We start from the raw sequence: 23,607 nt of genomic DNA, 5'->3' as shown, positions 1-23,607 counted from the left end.
AGTTGCCTTGAGGCAGGTGGAATATTCAAAGGCCAGGGATTGAACTTGTGTTCCCTGTGCTGGCAGGCAGATCCTTGAACTAAAGAGCCTCTTGATGAAAGTGAAAGAGGAGAGTGAAAAAGTTGGCTTAAAACTCAGCATTCAGAAAACAAAGATCATGGCATACTGTCCCATTACTTCATGGCAAATAGATGGGGAAACAATGGAAACAGGGACAGGCTTTATTTTGGGGGGCTCCAATTTCATGACTGCAGCCATGAAATTAAAAGATGCTTGCTCTTTGGAAGAAAAGTTATGACCAACCTAGATAGCATGTTAAAAAGCAGAGACATTACTTTGCCAACAAAGGTCCGTCTAATCAAAGCTATGGCTTTTCCAGTAGTTATGTATAGATGTGAGAGTTGGACCATAAAGAAAGCTGAGCACCAAAGAATTGATGCTTTTGAACTGTGGTGTTGGAGAAGACTCTTGAGAGTCTCTTGGAGATCAAACCAGTCAATTCTAAAGGAAATCAATCCTGAATATTCATTGGAAGGACTGATGCTGAAGCTGAAGCTCCAATACTTTGGCCACCTGATGTGAAGAACTGACTCACTGGAAAAGATTCTGACGCTGGGAAAGATTAAAGGTAGGAGGAGAAGGAGATGACAGAGGAAGAGATGGTTGGATGACATCACTGACTCAATGAACATGAATTTGAGCAAGCTCTGGGAGTTGGTAATGAACAGGGAAGCCTGGTGTGCTGCAATCCACGGGTCACAAAGAGTCAGACACAATTGAGTGACCAAATGGAACTGATAGTTGTGCCGGCCTTAGTGAATGGAAGTCCATGTGGCCGAGCTCGTGCATAACCTCTACTCCTGCCACCATGGTCACTGGTTGATGTGGTCCATTGTGTTGTGGCAGGAGTGACTGGGGAGAGAAGCTAACTTGTATTCACAGAATGGGTCACTTTGTCCTTTGATTATTGAACTCCTCCTCTGTTGAGTTTAGCCTTTGTGAACATTCATATCGGGTACAGATATCTTCACATCCCCCACCCTCTCATTCAGGGAGGTCTATCCACACAGTCTTCCCCAGACTTTATAGTCCTCAAAATTCCAATCATGTTCCTTCCAAATCCCTGACCATCCAACAAAACCACTGGCTGCAGCCTATGAATCAGTGTGCAATCATACATTTGGCCATTTCTCCCTCCAAGCAAAATAAACAGCTAAGTGCACTGGTTGAAGTTCCGCCCATTGGAAGGACCCCCCTTCATGGCTGTCCTTCAGGGCTGTCACAGAGAGGCTGTAGCTTTGCAGCTGTCCACTTCTGGTGGTATCTGCATATTTTGCAGGATCATCTGGAATCTAGGCCCAAAGAGAAATCTTGGGTCAGTTGAATATAAGAAAGACTTCTAAAAATATCACTGAGCTAGAAGAGCCCTGAATTTTTGCTGAATTTATTTCCTACTCTCTGACATACCAATGTCTTACCAGTAAGTTTGGAATCATTGCTACTTCTCGTTCATTAGGTCCAATCAGCATAATGTCATCAATATAATGGACCAATGTTACATCCTGTGAAAGGGTAAGTTTATCAAGATACCTGCAAACTAAATTATGACTTATGGCTGGAGAGCTGAACCCCCGAGGTAGGTCAGTGAAGGAATATTGCGGCCTTGCCAGCTGAAAGCAAACTACTTCTGGTCTTGGACAAGGATGGAGAAAAAGGCATTTGCCACCTCTGTAGCTGCATACCAGATACTGAGAATGTGTTTATTTGCTCAAGGAATGAAACCACATCTGGTGGGGCAGCTGCAACTGGAGTCAACTACCCAGTTACTTGTGATAACCCACTGTCATTCTCCACGCTCCATCTGTCCTCAGCACAGGCCCAATATCAGAATTGAATGGGGATGTGCACTCAATTGCATCTTTCAAGTCCTTAATGGTGACACTAATCTCTTCCACCCCTCTGGGAATGCAGTATTGTTTTTGGTTTACCATTTTATTAGGAAGAGAGAGTACTAGTGGCTTTCACTTGACCTTTCCCCCCATAATAGCTCTCACTGCATAGGTCAGGAAACAAATGTGAGGATTCTTCCAGTTGCTAAGTGTATCTGTTCCAATTATGCATTCTAGAACTGGAGATAAAACACAACATGAGTTCAGGGATCCACTGGAAAATGAACCAGATAAAATTCCATTGATAACTTGACTTCCTAAGTCCCTACTCTGACTGATGGGCCACAGTGATGTTTTGGGTGTCCTGAAATTTGTGTTGGTTCAGAGCCACTGTCTAGTAATCTGTGAAAGGCCTAAGGATTTCCTTAAGCCCAGTGCATGTTCACCTTGGCAAAGGGCCAAAGGTTCCATTGGAGAAGACTGGGAGAAAAGTTAACATAAGAATTTTTGGAAGTGTACTGGGTCTTTCCTCAAGGGGACTCAGCCTCTTCTTCATTAAAGATGTTCTGGGTTTGTGAACTGGATCAAGTCTAAGAATTGACTGACATGATACTCCATTTTTAAGATTCAAATTAGACTTTTATTCACATGATCTAGAACTTTTCTGCTTAAACAGATCAAGTAAGAATTTAGTAGGCTTCCCAACCATTTTACTTTTAAGAATGCCATGATCAGCTAGTCAATGCCATAGGGCTCTGTGAGTCAGACTCTTCTGATCGCTGCTTTTTTTCCCTCCTGATTGCTACTTTGACTCTGCTGTCCATTATGGTAACCACATCCATCTTCAAAAGCTTAGGGAGGTGAGTAGGTTTTAAATGATAAATCTACTCTAATGTTTTCATCTCCCTAAGCTTTTGACTCCTTTCCTTGAGAGTAAACTATAGTTACTGTTGAATTACTTCTCCTTTCAATTTATCACATTTTTCTTAATGTATTTTTGGGTTTTGTTGTTAGGTACTTTCATGATTACAATTATTTCTTCCTAGATTGAAATTTTATCATTATCATTATACAATATTCTTTGTCTCAAGTAACGGTTTTTGTCTTAATCTGTTTTACCTGATACTAGTATAGCCAATATAGCTCTCTTTCAGTTACTATTTGCCTGGAGTATCTTTTTCCATCTGGTTACTTTTGGCCTTTTTGCCTTTGACTCTAAAGTGAGTCTTTGGGGACTTCCCTGGCAGTCCAGTGGTTAAGATTCTGCACTACCAATGCAGGGAGCATGGGTTTGATCCCTGGTTGGGGAACTAAGATCCCACATGCCAAGTGGCAAAGAGAAAAAAAAAAGTGATTTTTTTTGCAGACCGCATAGCTGTACCATGATTAAAAGGAAAAAAAAAAAAAAAAAACCTCTGAAAATCTCTGCCTTTTAACTGGAGAGTTTAATTCAATTTCATTTAGTGTAATTACTGATAAGGACTTATTTCTGCCATTTTGCTATCTGCTTTCTGTATGTCATATCTTTTTTCAACTCTTCCATTACTAACTTCTTCTGTGTTAAATTGATATGTTTTAGTGTACCATCCACAATGTTATTTTGCAAATGTGAGGCTATGTAGGAAATAAAAGGAGATCCTTAGAAGTGGAATTACTAGGTCAAGGGCAGGGCAAGGCATGCACTGAAACTGCTAAGTTTTACCAGATTGGTCTTAAACAATTCTACCAATTCGACTGGATACTTTCCATACAGGGCTTTGCATTTTATTAAAAGCATCTGTTAGCTCGCTAGGATTCTCCCTTAAACTGTGTCTTCCTGTAGAGGGGGACCTAATTATTCATTTTTTATATTCCCACGTTTTCATGCACTGGAAGCCGGAAAAGATGTGAAGAAAGAAAAAGGAATCTTTTATCATGTCATGACAGGAATATTGGAAAATGAGGAACCATGCAGCATCTGGAACTTTAGGAACGGCCATGCAAACCGGGAGCCCTGTGAACTGACTTCAAGTACTTAGTCCCAGAATCTTGGGAAGTGGGGGGTTCTCCAAGACACTTTACAGAAAAGGAAGCTGTGGCTAGGAAGTTAGGAGATTAAGGCTCATAAACTAGTAACTAAACTTTTACTGAGCACCTTTCGTGCGTGGGCGGTTAGTCTCCCCACAGAGAAGACCATGTGATGAACAGTCAGCCCCTGTCCACAGGAAACTTCTCTTTGTAAATGCCCGGGATCATTTACTCCTCATCTCACCTTTTTATTTATTTATTTTCGGCTGAACTGTTGGGTCCTCAACGATTTAGCAGGGCTACTCTCTAGCTGTGGTACACGTGCTCCTCAGCGCAGTGGCTTTCTTTCTCAGAGCACTGGCTGCAGGGGGTTCGGGCTTCAGTAGTTGTAGTCCAAGGGGCGTAGTTGCCCCACAGCATGTGGGCTCACCCCAGACCAGGGATCAAACAGTGTCTGCTGCATTGGCAGGCAGATTCTTAACCACTGGACCACAGGAAAGTTCCCCTCATCCCGTCTTAATGGCTATTATTCCCCTTTCCCAGCTGAGGAAACGCTAGGCTCAGAGAGGTAAAATCGCTTGTATAATTAAAGTCACACAGACAGTAGGTGGCCAGGTTTGGGTTTCAACCCAGAGCAGTGCTCCCAATCGCTGTTATTTCATGCCTCTGAATAATACCATTGTCCAGAGCAGCAGCAACCACTTTTTCTGTGCGCTAGGCTCTGTGGTAAGGACTGTCCCCATTCACTTATTCAACCAGTGCAGACTGAGCAGCTACTATGCGCCACGCGCCCTCATCTTAAAAGATTTGGCGAAATTAGCCCCGGGAGTTTCTCCGAGTGAAGGGGACGCAACCACTCTTTCCTCGCCAAGCCTCCCCAGCTGGGTGTTCCACCTCGGGAAAGCATCCAGCTGGCGCTCAATTAACCCATGGCACTGTCGCCGCTTCTAGGGACACAGACGACCACGGCCGCACCATCCGCTGCCCGAGTGCCACAGAGAGCGGTGGAGGCGGCCCCAGGAACTCGTGTGGTCGCCGGGACGGCGGTTGGAAGCCCCGCCCCCCGCGCGTGCGCGCTGCGCGTCCCGCCTGCCCGCTGGGCTCCGGCAGTGCGGGCGCGGTTGAAGGCGTCCTCGAGGAGCGCGCGCGCCTGCGCCGTCGTCGGACTCGCGCACGCGCACCTGCGCCGGCGCCGGCCTCACGCACGCGCACGGCGGCGGCGACGGCGGCGGTGGCGGCGGTTCCTGACGGGGGCTGCGAGGGCGGGCGGCCCCGAAGGAAGCGGCGGAGCTGAGGGGCTCAGTGGCTCGGCGCGCGTGACTCTCAACCCGGCTCGCTCCGCGGCGGGCGTTTTGAGCCTGTCCAGGGGCGCGGACGCGGCGGCGGCGGCGGCGGCGACCCGAGGCCTGCGGCCTAGGCCTCAGCGCGGCGGCGGGCTCGAGTGCGGCGCGGAGCCGGCCAGAGGGCCCTACGCGGCGGCACAATGAGCGTGGAGGCGTACGGGCCCAGCTCGCAGACGCTCACCTTCTTGGACACCGAGGAGGCCGAGCTGCTCGGCGCTGACACCCAGGGCTCCGAGTTCGAGTTTACCGACTTCACCCTCCCCAGTCAGACGCAGACGCCCCCCGGCGGCCCCGGAGGTGGCGGCGCGGGGGCCCCGGTTGGAGCCGGCCCGGGCGCAGCGGCCGGACAGCTCGACGCGCAGGTGAGCGGCACATGGCGGCGCCGGAAGACGGGGCCGGGCCTCGGCGGCGGGGGACCTGCTCGGGTTTCCCCTCCGGCCCGGCCGGGGCTGATCTGCTCGGCTCCTGCTCCAGTCCCTCCTGCTCCAGAGTGACTTGTCCGGGGTATGTCCCGCTTAGTCCAGGTCCGAAGTAACCTGCCTCCAGTTTCTGCTCTCCAGCCGCCCCGGGTAAACCTCCTTCAAGACCTTCTCTGGTCTCTCTCTCTCAGGATCTAGTTCCACACTGAGTCTTAGCTGATCGGTCCCAAGTCCCCTTCCGGGCCTGTCCGAAGTGACCGGCCCTAGGTACGTCTCTGGCCTGGACGGGGGTGACTTGTCCCCGAGTTCTCCTTCAGCTGGGTCAGTGCCCCGCTCAAGCCAGCTTCTGATCTGCGCCGATTCCCCCTTCAGTCACATCCGACCGCTGCCCCACCCCCTTACCTGTGGTCGCAGTCTGGGCACCCCTGTCCTCATTCTTGCCCAGTGTCCAGTGGGTTTATATTGCATCGGGCCCACGGACGCTGGCGAGAGGAGGGCTGAGGCTTCTCCAGCAGAAACGGAATTTGTGCATTCAACAGAGAGCCCCAAGCTCGCAGACTTTTAAGATTATTCAGGAGAGTGTTTGCGTTTTGTTTTTTCTTCTTGAATTGCCTGTTGCTGAAACCGACCTGTTACGTAACTCCGCAGCCCTGCCTTGGAAAAGTTGGTTTTGAGTTTGTTCCTCCAGTTGGTGAGTGGTAGTGGGTTTTATATACGTGGCTCTGCCACGTCAGGAACTTTTGTTCTTAATGATGTCAACATTTAGCAAAGGCTGCTTGGTTATTTTAAATTTGGGTTTGTGTTATGAGAGTGTATCCGGCATACACTTCCTGGATCTGGGTCCCTGACCCGGGATGGGAGAGGGCGCTGGCTGTGGTCTTGGGCTAGGCTCCCCAAGGAATGTAGCCATCATCCTGTGGGTCTCAAATTCCGTTCCTGTGCCTGGCACCTCCCTCAGATTTATTTTCCTGAATTCTCAGCCACAGAGGAGCTATAGGCTTCACCTTGTCACAGGTGTCCCTTGGCATGAGGACCCACTCCCAGAGTGGGGGGACCCAACCCAGCCTCAGCCAGAGTAAGCTGAAACTGTCTCCTGGAGGAAGGGGCTTGCATTCTAGTTGATTGAGTCACTCCCTGTGGGTAGACCACCCACTTGGACTTTCTTTTAGCTCCTAATAGAAGCAGAAAACATTTGACTCATTCTAACCCCAGATTCCTTAAAAATAGAAGCTTAATGGGTGGGGCATCAGGGAGAACAGGTGTGCACATATCTGTGTTTTTTCCCTTTTGTTGACATATCATGGGGGCAGGGAGAGTTTGCTTGGGAAATAAGTGAGCCGCTGGAAGCTCATGTTAACACCTGTTATCAGAGTAGTTTCATACTCTGTAGATGCTGTTTCCACAGCTGTAACATGGGGGTAGCAGCTGTATTTTTGTTACTTTTAAACATACTGAAATCTGGACTCATGTATGAATGGATAGACCAGATATTACTGTCTGTTATTTGTATCCAGTGTGTCCAGAAGACTGAGGCTAAAGATCTCTTGGCTGAGCAGTGTGCCATGACCTGTGGCAGTTCAGGGTGGTTTTGTGGAACGTAATTGTTTTATTGCAAATCCTTTTTAAACTGTAGACTGTAAAACAGCAAACTTGGGTTCTGCTTCAGCTCTGAGTTCTAATTTTGTCCCTTGGGTTCTGTTTTTGATTAATTGTGGGGGCGTGTCTTTCTCTTTCAGTTGAAGTAATTGATTTCTTTTTTTAAAAAAATAAATTTACTTATTTTTTAATTGAAGGATAATTGCTTTACAGTAATTGCTTTCTTTTACTGCACCTGAACACTGAACTGTATTGAATAAGAGCATTAAAACACTTCACCAGAGGGAAACATTATGGTTGAGCTTACTTGTTATGACATCAAAAGGGTTTCTCCTTTTTTACTTTTAAGTAACTCTGGTGACCCACCCACCTGTAGCCTAACTCTGGATTTGTCTTTGGGTAAGGGGAGTGAAAAGTTGATTATCTCCTGTGTTAGTTGGTGGCATTGGCTGCCTGCGACATTTGGGAGGTTTTCCCTTATTTGTCCTCAAGACTTGCCTGTATAACCAGATGTCCGGTGGAGCTTCTATTATGAGTGCCTTTTGATTTTATCTTTTTGGATGAGTGGCTGTGAATTGTCCAGTGCCGTGCAGCGACTTTTGTTTCACAGCTTTACTGAGATAGAATTTATGTACCGTGCGCCTCAGCGTTCCCAGTGCTGCCCAGTGCCTTTAGTACAGGGCTGTGCAGCCACGCCCACAGTCGCTTTCAGGGCCTTTTCCTCACCGTGGAAAGAAACCTGGTGCCCTGGAGTCTGCCAGCCTCCCTTCTCTAACCACGGGCAGCCGCTGATCCGTCTCTGTTGACCTGCTCTGGGCTTTTCACGTAAGTGGACTGTATGTGGTCGTACTGTGCCTGTGGTCATTCGCTCTTTCACCGAGCACGTTTTCAAGGCTCATCCACGCTGTAACATGTATCTGCTGCGTTCCTTTTTATGACTGAATGATGTTCCACAGCATGGACAGACAACATTTTGTTTATCTACTTGTCTGTTTGTGGACCTTTGGCTTAGCCGCTATGGGAAGTGCTGCCCTGAACATCTGTGTACAAATTTCTGTGTGGGTGTAAGCCTTCAGTGAAATTCTGGGTGGTCTGGTAACAGCTGCCTGTTACCTTTTCAGGGACTACCAGAAACATGCTACCATGTTTTCTAATGTGTAGCTTTCTACGTCACTGATTCCACTTTTAATATCAGTCTTGACTGCCAGTTTTGGTTTTGCCTGAAGGTTTAGGTAACAAGTGTGTGTCACGGGACGGTGGGGAGAATGGAGCTGAGGTGAACTGAGTTGGTTCAGATAACACTTGCTTTCTTATTTATGAAATGAACTGATATTTTTCCCAGCCCTGCCAAATGTCCTTAAGATAAGGCAACAATTTTCTTTTGAGTATTTGACCCTTTTTTGGGCCTGTCTCCCAGCGTCTCAAAGGGCAGGGAAAGGTGATTTCAGAAGTCCTGTGCGTAACAGCTGGTGTTACAGACCTTCTGGCCTGCTTAGTTGTAATATTCCCCTTTGGTGCTGCTATCGTGTTTCCTCCAAACTTTGGAATTATGATGATGAAAATCTTGAGTTGGGAACACTACCAAACAAAAAAAGGATTGAACCACTGATGCACACAGCAGCATGGATGCATCTCAAAATAATTACATTGAGTGAAAGACACACTTTAAAAAAAAGGTATATACTCTATGACTTTTCTTATATAAAACTCTATAGAAAGTGCTGGGTAACCTATGGTGATAGAAGGTAGAACAGTGGTTGCGGGGAGGGGAGGAGAGGAGGGAGGGGATGACAAAGGCAGGAAGAGACTGGGGGTGATGGATGTGCTTGTTATCTTGATTGATGGATTCATGAGTATTTAGATACATCAATGTGTGTCAATTTTAAAAGCTGTAAAGAGCTGCTACCTTGTCTTAACTCTGGCTGCCTTCAGAAGTTCTGACATGTCCTTGACTATCTAGGTAAACAGATTGTCTTATGATTCCTGGCCCTTAGCTTATGATGAGGAGTGAGTTCCTTACAGTTCCAGGGTTCCTGAAAGTGGTGAGTTTAAAATTTGCGTGAACTTTTTTTGGTTGTGTGAACACTCGGTTAGTACAACTGTGACATAGTACGCCTTGAGAAAATTGGAGATGAAATCCTGCACACTTCACAGGGGCTCTGGCAAGTATTCTATAGCACTTGTCTTTTACTGGATTTCCGGGGTTTGAAAACCAAAAGGGAGGAACTAAGTGACTTAGTGCTGAATAGCCGAAATAGCTTCTGCCTCTGTTTACCCAGTTAATTTCTTTACCCAGATTTAGCGTGATTGGGGGAAGTTAACACTAACACAATAGCAAAATTGTCTGTCAGCCTAGGTCCCACAACCAAAAAGGAGACATCTTTCAAACAGCTTCACTGAGGTATGATCGTACACCATGGAGTCCTCTTGTTCTTCAGTGTTTGATTCAGTGGGTGTTTTTTTAGTAGCTTTACTGAGCTTGCAGCCATCAGACAGTCACTGTCTTCTCTTCTCTCTCATGCCACCGTTCTTTCCTCTTCGGTTTTGCTCCTGCTGATCTCGGTAGTCTCTGGTTAAAGCCCTGAGGTAGGGAATCGGGTGAACCCACACTTGGCCACTTGAGCCCGCACGTCGGGGACGTGTGCTGCCTGCCCTCTGTGGGCTTTCGTGCCAGGGTGCTGAGACTTGGCCCCCCGCTCAGTGACGAGCCTGTGCGCTCGTGTGTCTGTCTGCTGGTTCTTTGGTTCCTTCCACACAGGTTCCCAGGCTGCCCTCCCTGGCCTGATTCTCGATGGCTGCCCCTCGGTGCTCCCCTTTCCCCGTCCTGCTGTGCTCCAGGAGCGCTGTGGGTAGTGACTCCTGCGAGGAGGCAGAGTGAGGCCTTTGTCCGCTGCAGCTGCTGTGTTAGACATGGCGGGTGCTGCCCAGTCTGCAGGTGACCATGCGGACAGTGGGCGTCCAGAGGAGGGAGTGGTCTGCCTGGCAAAGTGAAAGCCTTTATGAGTGGTGCTCCTGGAGTCTGTTAGGAAGCTGCACCCACTTGGCAGGGAACACAGGGCTTGGCATGGAGGGCTAGTGGGTGCAGGCAAGGGCCAGTGTCTACACCAAGGGGCCTGGCTCGATCTGGGAACCTTGTGTTGCTACTGAGGGGTGCCGTGACCTCACTTGAGAGTGGGGCCCTTAGATGGCGGGAGGTCTGGCAGAGTGTGGCTGAAGCTGGAAGGGGGATTCAGACAGAGAGTGCTGGGGTCAGGTGTGTGTCCTTCCGTGTGTGTGACAGAGAATGCTCATGGTACCAGCTGGCCCTTCCTCCTCCTGGGGTCCCACAGCTAGCATCAGATCCTTTTGTGCCTTTTTAAACGTGTGCTGGTCCAGTAGCAGCTTGCGAGCTGGACAGCCAGACCCAGCTTCTCGGGGCCCCTGTGGACTGGACCGGGATGCCTTTAGACCTCCAGTTGGCTTAGGCCGCCTGGGGAGCTTTGGGGACCTTCGTCACGACTGAGGATAGCACCTTCCTGTCTACTGCAGCTCCTCTCGTAGCTCAGCTGCTGGGGTGACATGAGCCTGGCAGCGCCACTCTCCTCATCCCCAGGTGGAAGGCGTTTGGCTGTGCTCTCGTCTTCCATCACTCCTCTCAAGGGCGTGGCTCTGCAGAGCTGACACAGTTTCCAGGCAGCACTTTGTCCACCTGTATTGTATAAAAATGTATGTTATGAATTCTCTCGTGTATAAGTAAGTAAGGCAAACCCTGCCCTTCTTTTTTCTTGATTTGATGATTTTGAAGATTTTCCTCTCTCTTTTTCTTTTCCTTCTCTGACGTGTTTTAAAGCAAATCCAACCTATTTTGCTCTTCTGAGGTTGAGCCATATGAGTTAGTAATACTCAACCATTTAGACTTAGAGTATTTAGAATGCATTTCTAAAAACAGGAAAAGGGCATCCTCGTAGCCTCACTGCTGTTGTCAAGTGAGCAGCGCCAGCGGTGGTTGTTCGGGATCGTCTAACACATGGGACTCCCTTCCTCCACAGTCGCGCCGTTTACCTGGTCCTGAGCCCTGCCAGGTCTGGTGTTAATGGGACCGATTGTCGTGTCTTCAGCCCTGCTCTCCCAGGCAGCTCTCCTCTCTCCTTTCCCTGCCATGGAGCCAGAATCCTGTCCAGGTCACTGTCCTGTGAGGTGTCCCGCCTCCTGAACTGAACCTCTCACAGTCTGGCGTCTCCCTGCAGATGTGGGTGGACCCTGTTTCAACCTGTGAACTCTGAAAAGTGGCTGACCCCAGAGCTGGGTAGTTAGGGGCAGGGTGAGCCTCAGCCACCTCAGACAGGTCAAGGATACTCGTGAGCTTTGGAATGAACTGCAGGGGTGGACTCAGCCCTCGATGAGAACAAAAAACGGGGGAGGCAGGTGGGGCTCCTTTAACTCAGAGCTTAGGGACTGCTGTGTTGGGTGGGACCATGTGAAGTCCCCTTCATTGTAGGTCAAAAATGGTCAAATCGCAATAATTTCTTGTGGTTAAAACAGAATAAAGAAGGCTGAGAGATTATATCACAATGTGTAATCATTGGATCTTGAATTTAAAAAACTATAACATGTTATTAGTGCATTGGGGACATGTGTGTATGTGTGTTAGATAGCAGTATTATATTAGCATTATTCCTGAGTGTGATGCTTATATTGTGGTTATGTGGCGAAAGCTCTTGTCCTGGGGCCTGTGACTCCGAAATGGATCAGGAAAGTAAAAGTATGTGTGTGTGTGCATGCTTGTGCAGAGCAAGAGAGGGAGGGAGCAAGCCTGGTAAAATGTGAGTGGCTGGTAGATCCAGATTGAGGGATGAGTGGGTCATTCATTCTCTTTGAAACTTTTTCGAAAGTTGAAGAAGGGATCTTCTGTTAGGCTGTCCTGAGGTCTCAAAGACCCAGTAGCTCCTCTCTGCCTCAGGCCACCTCAGGAAAGGTGGTTTCCCATTCACTCTTTTTTACTTAGACTGTGGAAGAAAAGAATAAATGATGAGTCATTTTACATCACAACCTTTCTATCTTGGATGAGAAAATGTATTCATTGAGCCAGTACTGTGAGAGCATACTGGGGTGTGGGCTCAGTTCTAGGTGCTGGGGTCATAGCAGGACACAGAACAGGCAGAGTTGGCCCCTCTGGCACCCCCAGATGGGGTCAGGGGTGACCTCCCTTGGAGGTGCCCTCTGGATGGAGACTGAAGGACCAGGAGCTGTCTGTGCAGAAGCCACGGGGGTAGTGAGTGCAAAGGCCAGGGACTGAGGGCAAGGTCCATTTTATGGTGAGTGGTTGACGCTTACAAGGTTTGAGATAACGCGTGGTCTGAGAAAGTTCTTACCAACACATTTAGCGGTAATTTTTAATTCACGTGCTTTTCCTCCCGGAGAATGAAGTGACTTTTCTTCCTGCTGCTCTGATGTGCACAGAATTCTGCAGTGGGTCATAAGAAACTCTCTTGGCAGAAAATCCCTGCAAGGCCTTGATCATAGTGTCCAGAGCAGGGGTGGAGAGCAAACTGTTTCTTTGGCTTTCTAGACCCAGTGACCTGGTACCTGGGGGTGTGCGCAGAGAGCCCGGGGAAGGCTTAGGGAGGCCTTTGCCCACTTGAGCCCAGCAGGACCCAGGGGTCCTGGCTGTAGTTGAGGGGCTGATAACTTCAGTCAGTCCTGTGCCAGACAAGGACCTTCCCCTCCCTTCTTCTGTTACGTTGCCTGGCTTGGGCTGTGTGCCTTCTCTGTGCCAGGCACTCTTTAGTGCTTTAATTCAGTTAATTATAGTTTCTAAGGTCAAATGTATTTTTGAAGTTAATGTTTATCTTAAAACTTTCCAGAAAGTAGAGAGAGAAACTAACAACCCAGCTATGGAAGTCTGTATTGTGGTCAGGTCACAGTAGGGCAGGAGTTGGGCCTGGCAGGGGTTGAATATGCCCATGTACGTGTGCAAAAGTACTTGTAAGAAGGGGCACACCCACACTCCCAGCCACACAGCTGAGAGCCTGTTGGGGAATCTGGCCTCTTCTCTCTGGTCTCCTTGCCTTAGAGTGTGAGGGAGAGTTCATCTGACCTTGTGTTATTTGCATTGCATTCTCTCAAGAGGCTTCCTAGAGCAGACTCAGATTTTCTGCTCCTTATGAAGCCTGAAGGGTTCATAACAGTGATGCAGAAAAAAGATTGCCACTTTCAAGAGTCTCACACATCCCCGAAGCTGGTTCTCTCGGTGAGGGGAGAAGGGTGGGGTCTGAGGCCTGGGTGAAGCAGGATGGGCAGAGTGAGGGCCCCTGGTGGCACGCAGGTTTCTGTATTACTCCACACACTAATTTTGGTATTTCAGGGAAGTAAAGATTCACATCACTAATGTTTCTTTGAACAAAAAAGTTTATGCAGCCTGATGACATATTTTAGGAGCTCCTCCTCTAGGAGTTGGCGAGATTTTCATTTTTCTTTTCTTTAACCATTTTTAACTTGAGTATACTTAAAATGCTGTGTTAGTTTCAGGCATACAGCAGAGTGATTCAGTCACACACACGTGTATGTATATTCTTCTTCAGGTTCTGTCCTGTCACAGGCTATCACCAGATACTGGATATAGCTCCTTATGTCATAGGTCTCTGTTGTTTACTTGTTTTATGTACAGCCGTGTGTATGTGTCAGTCTCAGAATCCTAGTTAACAGCTTCCCGCTCAACCCCTTTGGAAACCAAAAGTTTGTTTTCTGTGTCTGTGAGTCTTTCTGTTTTGTAAATGAGTTCATTTGTTTCATTATTTGTTTTGTTTTGTTTTTAATATTCCAACATATAAGTGATATCATAAGATACTTGTTTTTTTATCTGACTTCATTTAATATGATACTCTTTCATCCATCCATGTTGCTGCAAGAGGCATTGTTTCATTCTTTCTAATGGCTGAGTAGTATTCCATCATGTGTGTGTACTGCATCTTTATCTGCCCTTCTGTCAGTGAGCATTTAGGGTGCTCCCGTGTCACGGCTATTGTGAATAGTGCTGTGAACATTGGGGTGGATGTATCTTTTCAGAGTTTTCTCCAGATATATGCCCAGGAGTGGGATTGCTAGATCATATGATAACTCTAGTTTATCCTCCATGCTGGCTCTACCAGTTTACATTCCTACCAACAGTGTAGGAAGGTTGCTTTTTCTCCACACCTTCTCCAGCTTTTATTATTTGTAGCCTTTTTAGTCATGGCCATTCTGACTGATGTGAGGTGATACCTCATTTGGTTTGCATTTCTCCAATAATTAGCGATATTGAGCATCTTGTCATGTACCTTTAGCCATCTGTATGTCTTTGGCAAAATATTGGCAAACATTTTCTTAAAGTGCTAGGTACTAAATGTTCTAGACTTTGTGGGACAAGAAGCAAATACCTACTATTAGGTAGTAAAGTCAACCGTTTAAAAATGTGAATACCGTTCTGAGCTTGAGATTGTGGCCCACATCCTTCTATCTTCTGTAGCATGATATATGTGGCTGTTCCATTGCCATTGACTGAAATCCAGGTACTGTAATCTGGCCACACACTTTCAGAAAACTAGCATTTGTGTGCTGAGGCAGTCATCCCGAGAGACGTATTGGTCTCTGTCAGCAGCCTCATCCCAATGTTGCCACTGTGCGTGTCAGGGGAAGTGTTGCCGGGAGGAGAGGTGACTTTTGGAAGTGGTAATCTGCTATCAAAATTTCAAACAAAGCCCAGCAAGAAAGTTAGCAACCTGATGAAAAATGGGCAAAGCGCTTAAATAGACTTTTCCTCAAAGTGAAAGTGAAGTCCCTCAGTCGTGTCTGACTCTTTGCGATGCCATGGACTGTAGCTTACCAGACTCCTCCATCTGTGGGATTTTCCAGGCAAGAGTACTGGAGTGGGTGGCCATTTCCTTCTCCAGAGTGTCTTCCCGGCCGAGGGATCGAACCCGGGTCTCCTGCATTGTAAGCAAAGAAGATAAACAGTTCCTCAAAGAAGATATACAAATGACAGACAAGCATAGGAAAAGATACTTAGCATCATTATAATCCACGAAAGGCAAATCGAAACCACAGTGAGTTACTGCCTCACACCCATTAGGATGGCCACTGTCAAGAACAAACAAAAATCACAAGTGTTGTCAACGATATGGAAAAATTAGGACCCCTGTGCACTTCTGGTGGGTGGGAATGTAACATAATGTAGCTGCTGTGGAAAACAGTAATAACTTCCTCACAAAGTTAAACAGAATAGCTATATGATGCAGCAACTCCATTTCTGGGTATATACCCCAAAGAATTGAAAACAGGGACTTGAAGAAATACTTGTACTATAGTAACATCATTCACAACAACCAAAAGGTGAAAGCAACCCAAGTGTTCATTTTCAGATGAATGGATAAGCAAAATGTTGTGTCTGTACAACGGAATATTTTTAGCCTTCAAAAGTGAGGAAATTCAGACACAGTTATGACATAGATGAACCCTTAACCACTTATGCTAAGTGAAATAAGTCAGTCACAAAAGGACAAGTACCGTATGACTCCACTTATGTGAAGTCCCTATAGTAGTAGTTAAATTCATAGAAACAAAGTGGAATGGAGGTTTGCCAGGGACTGAGGGAGGGAAAACGGACAGAGTTTCAGTTTGAGAAGATGAGAAAGGTCTGGAGATGGATGGCGGTAGTGGTTGAAGAACCATGTGGATGTACTTAATGCCACAGAACCACTTAAAATTTTTTAAAAAGGAGATCAGGGATTCAGAAAGAGGTGCTTGTGATGATGTTAACAATGTCATCTTCATGACTTTAAAACCCAAAAGTTGATATTGATTTTTCGTTTTTAAAAAAAAAACAATTTCCCCAAAGCATACAGTCTTCTTACATTTAACCTGGACCTTCTGAAAATGCAAGTATATTAAAGTGGTGGCAGGAACTGTGAAATGGGGTTCTGATCTGGGTGAGACCATTACAGAGACAGGGATTCCTGTAACGGGTTCTTGGCTTTCTTGACAACCCGAATACATCTTTGAGATTTCTGGGGTGCCCCCTCAGGAGACGTGTTGTTCTTCGGCTCAGATAGCTGACGGAGCAGCGGCTGGGGTGGCCAGGGCCCGCCCTGCATGGTGTGCATGTGGGTTATGGTATCTGTCTGCCAGCGGCGTGTGGCAGGGGCTCTGCGAGGGAGCCAGGTCAGTGTCCGACCCGTCTCACAGCTCAGAGAAGCCTGGGGCTCCTGTCACTCCCTGTCCTTCATCACAGGCCGCTCCTACTGCTTGATCCAGCTCCGTGTGGGCTGTGGCCCCTGGGGGTGATGATGGGGACAGTTGGCTTCCATCTGAGGGGGCAGTTACTGGAGGGCAGCTACTAGGAGTGTCTCTTCCCCTTGGATGAGCTGTCTGTGTACCCGTGAATGGATGTGTGAGCTCAGCAGAAGTGCCTGTGAAGTTCACTGGTTAGTTACTTAAAGTTACCTGTTTGTATGTTTTTGCTGTTACAACATGTAAAAGGTAGTATGTTTAGTACAATTGTATCCTGAAACTAGAAGATTGTCTTAACATTCAGTTTCTAATTCCTGCTTAAGGGCTGCCTTCTGGAGGGGGAGCTGACAGTGAAGAACATTTGTGGACTAGCAAGAGAACCACACTCCTACGTCTGCAGGAGTCACAGCCGCCTCTGGTGCTCAGGCAGAGGAGTGGGGCGGGGCAGGCCCTTGCCATGGTGGGGTGCCTCCCTGTGGTGTGGTTGTGCATCTGTCCTTGGGGACCACACTGGGCTTGTGCCATGTCACCTTGCTCCTTGTGGCCCCCCGCGCCCTGGTGGTTGTGGCTCGGTGGGGTTTGGCTAGGCTGTGCGCGTGGCAGGGCGGGTGACCTCGGCCACTCGTGCCCTGTTTCTAGCCAGGTAGGTCTGATGGGGAGGAGAGTGCGAAAAGTCAGATCAGCAGAAGCTGGACTGGCGCAGCAGAGAGCAGGCCAGTGCTTCACGGGAAGGTTGCCATGGCTGCTCACGTGGGGAGAAGCCAGGTGCCTGGGCTGGGCCCGGAAGCTGCCGCCTCTCATGATGGTGCTGCCCTTCTGCCACAGGTCGGTGGGCCCGAGGGCATCCTGCAAAATGGGGCCGTGGATGACAGCGTGGCCAAGACCAGCCAGTTGCTGGCCGAGCTGAACTTTGAAGAGGATGAGGAAGATACCTATTACACAAAGGATCTCCCTGTACATGCCTGCAGGTGAGTGCTTCAGCAGAGGGGGGGGCCCGCCTCCCAGAGCATCCACCATCCACATGCATGCTCTGACTTTACAGAGGCCCATCTGAGACCATGGACTGCTGCACTTGGAAACACTGTCCTTGGCAATAAGGTTGCTCACGCCCTTGTACGCACATAAATCCCTCACCCTGGGCAGGAGAGTGGGATCAGCACCCTCTGTCATCTCTGATTCTCCCAGCTGGAGGGAGAAAGAGTCCCCTTCTCTGCCTTCCTCAGGCCTTAAGGTTGTTTCCCGGAACCTGCCCCCTCACTCATCCGAAAGAACTCAGCACATCGGGTGAGCATCTGAGTCCAGAGGGTAAAGAGAGCAGCTGACATTTCGCTTACAACGAGGTTCCTGTAGGGTTCTTTAAAATAGCTGCCTTGGGGACTTGCATGGCGGTCCATGCTGCCAGTGCAGGGGGTGTGGGTTCCATCTCTGGTCTGGGAACTAAGATCCCACATGCCGTGTTGGGCAGCAAAAAAAATAATACTAATGGAAAGACCTGCGTGTTGACCAAATTTGGAATTCTGGTCTAGAGGAGGACCCATCCCTTGTGTTTGGACTTACTCTTGCTTTTTTGTTACACACACACAAGGAAATTGAGACCAAAAGAGGTGTAATAATCTTGCTCAGGGCACTCGGCCAGCCAGGGCCCTGGGCCTCTCAGCCCTGCCCACCCTCGGGCACGCTGCCTCTCCACAGTCGGCACCCACGGTGGCGCAGAGGGCTGCTCCTTCCCCGCTTGATGGGCAGGCTGTCTGACCTTGTTGGGTCTGTGTTCCCTCGCATTCACAGTACATTTTTACATCTGTACTAGTGTTCCTGTTCTCTACAGGCCCATGAAGTGGTCCTGGTGAAGGTGCAGTGGTTAAAGTCTGCACACCCCCTCGTACTCCTGCCGTCCACGTGGAGTGAAGGAGGGAGAGCTGTCCTGGCATGAGGTGCCGCCGGGAAGGTTCTTGGCCAGAGCACATTCTGGTTTGAGACGAAGTCTTGGCTTCATGCACATACAGAACTCTGTGCAGAGCCAGAGGCGGTGCTTTTGTTTTTGGCGTATTGATTTTCAGAAAAGGGAGTGCGGGGGCTCTCCCGAGGAGCTCCTTGCGGGACCCTCCACTGCTGGGTTGAGCTGTGTTCCCAGGAGCATGGCGCCCTCTGCCGGAGCGTCTGCAGCTCTGAATGCAGCGTGGTCTCCACTTACCTTCTGTGTGCCCAGAGTTAGGGATGTTGACTTCCTTGCTCACAAGTCACAGTTCCTGAAACTTGAGACCAAGGGAAGTGACCCCGTCACCTTGGGGGTGTTAGGTCTGCGTTGCTGGGCTCACCTGGCACCTTGCACTGCTCTCGTCCCCACTCCCCCAACCGTGCCTGCAAGGGTCTTTGCTGCCATCTGAGGAGCCTGCACAGCACCCTAACCCCTTCCCTGTGTTCACAGGGTCAGGAAGCCTCTGCAGTTAACTGGTTGGATTTTGTTAGTGGGATCGTTGGGTTTGAGTATGTGTTTAATGAAAAACTTAAAAATGTTGTAAGAGGAAAGAATTTTACATCCTGCCAAATTAAAACCAGAGAGCAATCTTCCAACTTTAACTGTTGATGTTTTGACTTTTTTAGTTACTGTGGAATACACGATCCTGCTTGCGTGGTTTACTGTAACACCAGCAAGAAGTGGTTCTGTAATGGACGTGGAAATACTTCTGGCAGGTAGATAACCAAACCGCGCATGTGTCTTTAATCAGTGCTGTGTCAGATGTGTGTGTAAATTATGGAAATGTTGAAGCAAAGCACAATATAAAATCATGCTAACAAACCTGGTTTTTTCCCCTCCTCTGTGACTGGTTTAACTTGAAACAGATGGTGGTGTGTGAATGCCTTAATGTATTTACCCTTGATTTATTCTCTGCGGTTCTTTTTATTATGCAAGTAGGGTTGGTTTAATTCTCATTCCCAGTTTTTATTTATATTTTTCTGCAAGATGAGCTCCTGGCACGCCCGTTCATCTACATTACTGGGTGCCTGGGGAGGATGTTCCCAAGACAGTCATGGGCATCCATGGGAGCCGCTTCCTGAGAAGGCTCTCCCTCTGGCCTTAGCTCATCGGAGCAGTCCTGAGGCTAATATGGGCCAGATCCTGAATCATCAGATTAAATTAAGTTCACTTGACCGTCGACTCTGGGCTTCCCTTCCTGTTGTTGATCAGCAGCAGCTGTGACAGGGTCCCTTTTTTTGGGTTTGGGTGAGACCCGCATGATGCGGGTACTCAGATTCCAGGGGAGAGTCTGTTTGTCTAAGCTCGAGTGGTGAGATTCCTCAGCCCCCACCACTGGCACGGGCCTGGTCCTGTTGGCTTCTCGGAGGCTGCCGTGAGGTGAGGACTCAGGCCATTGCCACAGAGAAGCAGAGCAGTCTCTGTGGGACAGGGCTCCAGGTCACCAGCATGGAAGCAGCATCTTCCTCTGAGACTCCTGTTTTATAGAAACAAAGTGACCAAATTCCGTAGGCAGTTTTTTTCGTACGGAGCCCCTACCCTTCCTATGTCTTCGGCAGCTGTGGACCCAGGCCAGGCTCACGATCTCGTGCAGGACACAGAATGGTCAGATCTCATGTCACCTTGGAGTTAGTAATGCAAATTATGGGCTTCTGAGTGAGGCAGGAGAGGGAGCTGCGGTTTTTTTAGAGATATGGAAGGAGAAGCATCTTTAGGGTACCCAGAAGAGATTGGTATCCCACTTTCCAAATGTTCTGGGTAATTTAAGTGTTCCTGTGTTTGCATTAGTTCCTCTGCTGCAGGAAAAGCAATTAAATAAAACTTTCCTTAGTTGGCAACCCCATCTTCAGGTCAGCAGAGCCCAGATCAGGGAAGTGAGCAGAAAACCTCTAAGAGAAAACAGACTTGGTCAGCCAGCACTGTGTGTTCTGTGCAAGGTCAAATTGTGGAGGTGATGGGGCAGCCACCCACGTTCAGGAAGCTTCCAATGTGATGGAGTGTTCTGGGCCTAGAAAAGACAGGAGGAAATCACTGAATCCGGTAGAATACCCAGGGGTGGCAGCTCCAGGAGGGGAGGAGAGGGGTGGGGGCTTTGGAGGTAGAGAGAGCTGTGGTGATTAGCTAGGTAATCTGACAGTCTTTGTGGGGCCAGAGAGGATCAGGATGTTGGCCTCTGAGCCACAGCTTGCACAGGAGGGGTTTCCCAGGGTGATGCGAGGGGAGCAGCAGGGAAGGCTGGAGGCCCAGCAGGCACGCTCAGCGTGTGACAAACCCCACAGCAAGGCTGGGAGAGCCTGGGGCGGAGCCAGGCCCTACCTGGGCCCCGAGTGAGGCTGGCATTGGGGAGGGTGAGTTCAGCCCTGGTTTAGGTGAACCGTGCCCCGGAAATGAGAAGGGCGTCAGAGTTCTGGCCACGCGCAACAAGGAAAGAGCTGGGACAGCGGGGCTTCCAGGCAGCTCAGAGCTGGCCCTGCGCTTCCCGAGAGTAGCCTTGACCTCCCCCTACTCCATATTTGTTTGCTGTCCTCAGGTTTCTAGTACATTTGGTTATCAGGTTTCCTGGCCTGCAGTAAATGAGAAGGGGTGTTGCTTCTGGAAGCAGGCGAGGGGGCCAGGAGAAGTGACTTTGAAAGGAGCAGCGGAGAAACTACATTGAGTGAATAGGAGCAGTGAAGGGGCAAGCCTTCCTCTCCAAGACAGCAGCCTTGGCACCCGTGTTAGATTCAGTCAGCCTCAATAAGCTGGATTTAAGAAAACAGGAATGGGGTAAGAGGGAACTGTGTGAAACATGTTAGGAAAGTTTTCCTTAGAAATGGTTCAAGTCGGATCAGTTTTTGCACTCACTGGGGAGCCAGTTCAGGGGCAGGCTGGTCCCTCTGGATGCCAGATGGATGAGGTGTGACCACTCCTGCTAATGGACCGTGAACGGTACCGGAACTTTTAACGGAGCTCGAAAATTGGAAGTGGTGAAAAGCCAAACTTTGGGTGTTAACTATTTATCATTTCCTGGTTTCAGCCACATTGTAAATCACCTTGTGAGGGCAAAATGCAAAGAGGTGACTCTGCACAAGGATGGGCCCCTAGGGGAGACGGTCCTGGAGTGTTACAACTGCGGCTGCCGCAACGTCTTCCTCCTCGGCTTCATCCCTGCCAAGGCCGACTCGGTTGTGGTGCTGCTGTGCCGGTGAGGGCAAGACCCCAGTTCCCTTGTTTGGCGGGGGGGGGGTTGCCTTTCAGGCAAAGACTCAGTCTCCATGGCTCCAACTTTCTGGAGCTTTAAAATAGTTTTAAATGGTTTCCGCCAACTGGTGAGGTGTAAGGAGGTTTGGAGGGTTGGGGCTTGTTACAGAGCTAGGAATGTCATAGGACCCTTTTGGGGTGTCTTCTGGTTAAATCATAAAATTCTGTAAAAGCAAAGTCTGTTCTGAGTTTTAAGAATTCAAAAAAAAAAAAAAGAAGTTCAGAGCTTAAGTGCATGGGGAGATGCAATTTATTGCTAACAGTTTGAAGGTACTCTGTCCATACCGTAAAATGTAGGGAGCACCACTCTGAGGTGAGAGGTAATAAGCCTCTGGGGGGCAGAGGTCATCCTCATCTGGGCTCTCCCTGCCCTCGGGGCTTCTGCAGGCAGCCCTGTGCCAGTCAGAGCAGCCTCAAGGACATCAACTGGGACAGCTCCCAGTGGCAGCCCCTGATCCAGGACCGGTGCTTCCTGTCCTGGCTCGTCAAGATCCCTTCTGAGCAGGAGCAGCTGCGGGCGCGGCAGATCACTGCCCAGCAGATCAACAAGCTGGAGGAGCTCTGGAAGGTGAGGGCCTGCCGGCAGTGCACATGCCCCTCCGTACCGAGTGTTGGTGGGGAAGGGGGCTTGGACCGGGACCGGAGTCCTCAGAAACAGGAAGGAGGGTACCCGGGATGCCTCCTGCCAGGCCTCTGGGAAAGGAAAGCTCTGGCCAGTGGAGTTTTTCTCTTGTCAAGGGCAAGGGTGGCTGGTGGGAAGGAGGAAGGTGGGGACTGGCTGTCAGTGACTGCTGGTGGACATGTCTGGAGGAGCCGGGCCTGAGGGGACAGATAGGACTGCAGTATACTGTGCAAAACCTGGTTGGGCTTGAGGCGTGTGATGTGTTGGAGCCAGGGTGACACCAGGTTAGGGGCTAGCAAGGTTCCTGCCCTGCCCACAGGCCGCTTCTCCACGGGAGCCCTTCTCTGGTTCTGGACGTGCGCACACATGCACACACACACACGCCCACAGGCCGCTTCTCCACGGGAGCCCTTCTCTGGTTCTGAACGCTTGCACACATGCACCCGCACGCACACACATACACGCCTACAGGCCACTTCTCCAAGGGAGCCCTTCTCTGGTTCTGGACGTACGCACACGCCCACAGGCCGCTTCTCCATGGGAGCCCTTCTCTGGTTCTCGACGTGCGCACACACACACACATACACACCCATAGGCCGCTTCTCCACGGGAGCCCTTCTCTGGTTCTGGACGTGCACACGCACACGCCCACAGGCCGTTTCTCCAAGGAAGCCCTTCTCTGGTTCTGGACGCTTACACACACACACACACGTGCGTACACACACACAGACACACGCGCGCGCGCACACACACACACACACACACATTTTATTTATTTTTGGTGCAGGATGTGGGATCCTGGTTCCCTGATCAGGGATTGATCCTGCAGCCCCTGTAATGGAAGCTCAGCATCTTAACTAATGAACGGCTGAGAACTCTAAATTGCTGTTTTTTAATTAGGCTAGAAATTTTAATTAGGCTAGGCACCCATATAGTTAAAAAAAATGTGAATTTATCTTCTCTTCAGCTGCCGGGCAAAATATTTTTGAAGCATTGGCTAGCAAGGAACCTTTCCACCTTGATTTTCAGGTTGCTGCATATCTCACTGTTCTTGTTTATATCCAAACAGCCCACTTACTGCCAAGAGAGAGTGGGCTTCTTTTGGCTCAGCGTAGTAGGATCAGGAGGAAATGGGGAGATGGGCCTGCCTTTCTGTTCACACAGTCAGGGAATCCAGTGCTCTTTCTGGCAGCTGGGAGGAACACACTCTCACATGTCGGGGGCGCCGTGTTTGTTGAAGAAGGTGGCCCTGGTGGGAGGAGTGTGTCAGGCT

The 23,607-nt window shown here is 49.1% G+C and overlaps 1 protein-coding gene across 2 annotated transcripts in view; it reads left to right on the top strand.

The window, feature by feature from the left end:
- The first annotated feature begins 5,102 nt into the window (after positions 1-5,102).
- UPF1 (UPF1 RNA helicase and ATPase) overlaps positions 5,103-23,607 on the top strand; it is a 33,910-nt gene continuing 15,405 nt past the window's right edge. For both annotated transcript variants that reach the window (XM_065917388.1, XM_065917386.1), the window contains exons 1-5: positions 5,103-5,601; positions 17,323-17,465; positions 19,099-19,188; positions 21,489-21,656; positions 22,100-22,280. In XM_065917388.1, coding sequence (XP_065773460.1) covers positions 5,380-5,601; positions 17,323-17,465; positions 19,099-19,188; positions 21,489-21,656; positions 22,100-22,280 — 804 coding nt within the window. In that variant the 5' untranslated portion in view covers positions 5,103-5,379. The remainder of the gene's footprint in view (positions 5,602-17,322; positions 17,466-19,098; positions 19,189-21,488; positions 21,657-22,099; positions 22,281-23,607) is intronic.

The sequence above is a fragment of the Muntiacus reevesi genome, chromosome 1 (assembly GCF_963930625.1).
Source record: "Muntiacus reevesi chromosome 1, mMunRee1.1, whole genome shotgun sequence".
NCBI lineage: Eukaryota > Metazoa > Chordata > Mammalia > Artiodactyla > Cervidae > Muntiacus > Muntiacus reevesi.
Note: the sequence above shows the minus strand (reverse complement) of the source record. Positions and strands in the feature narration are given on the sequence as shown.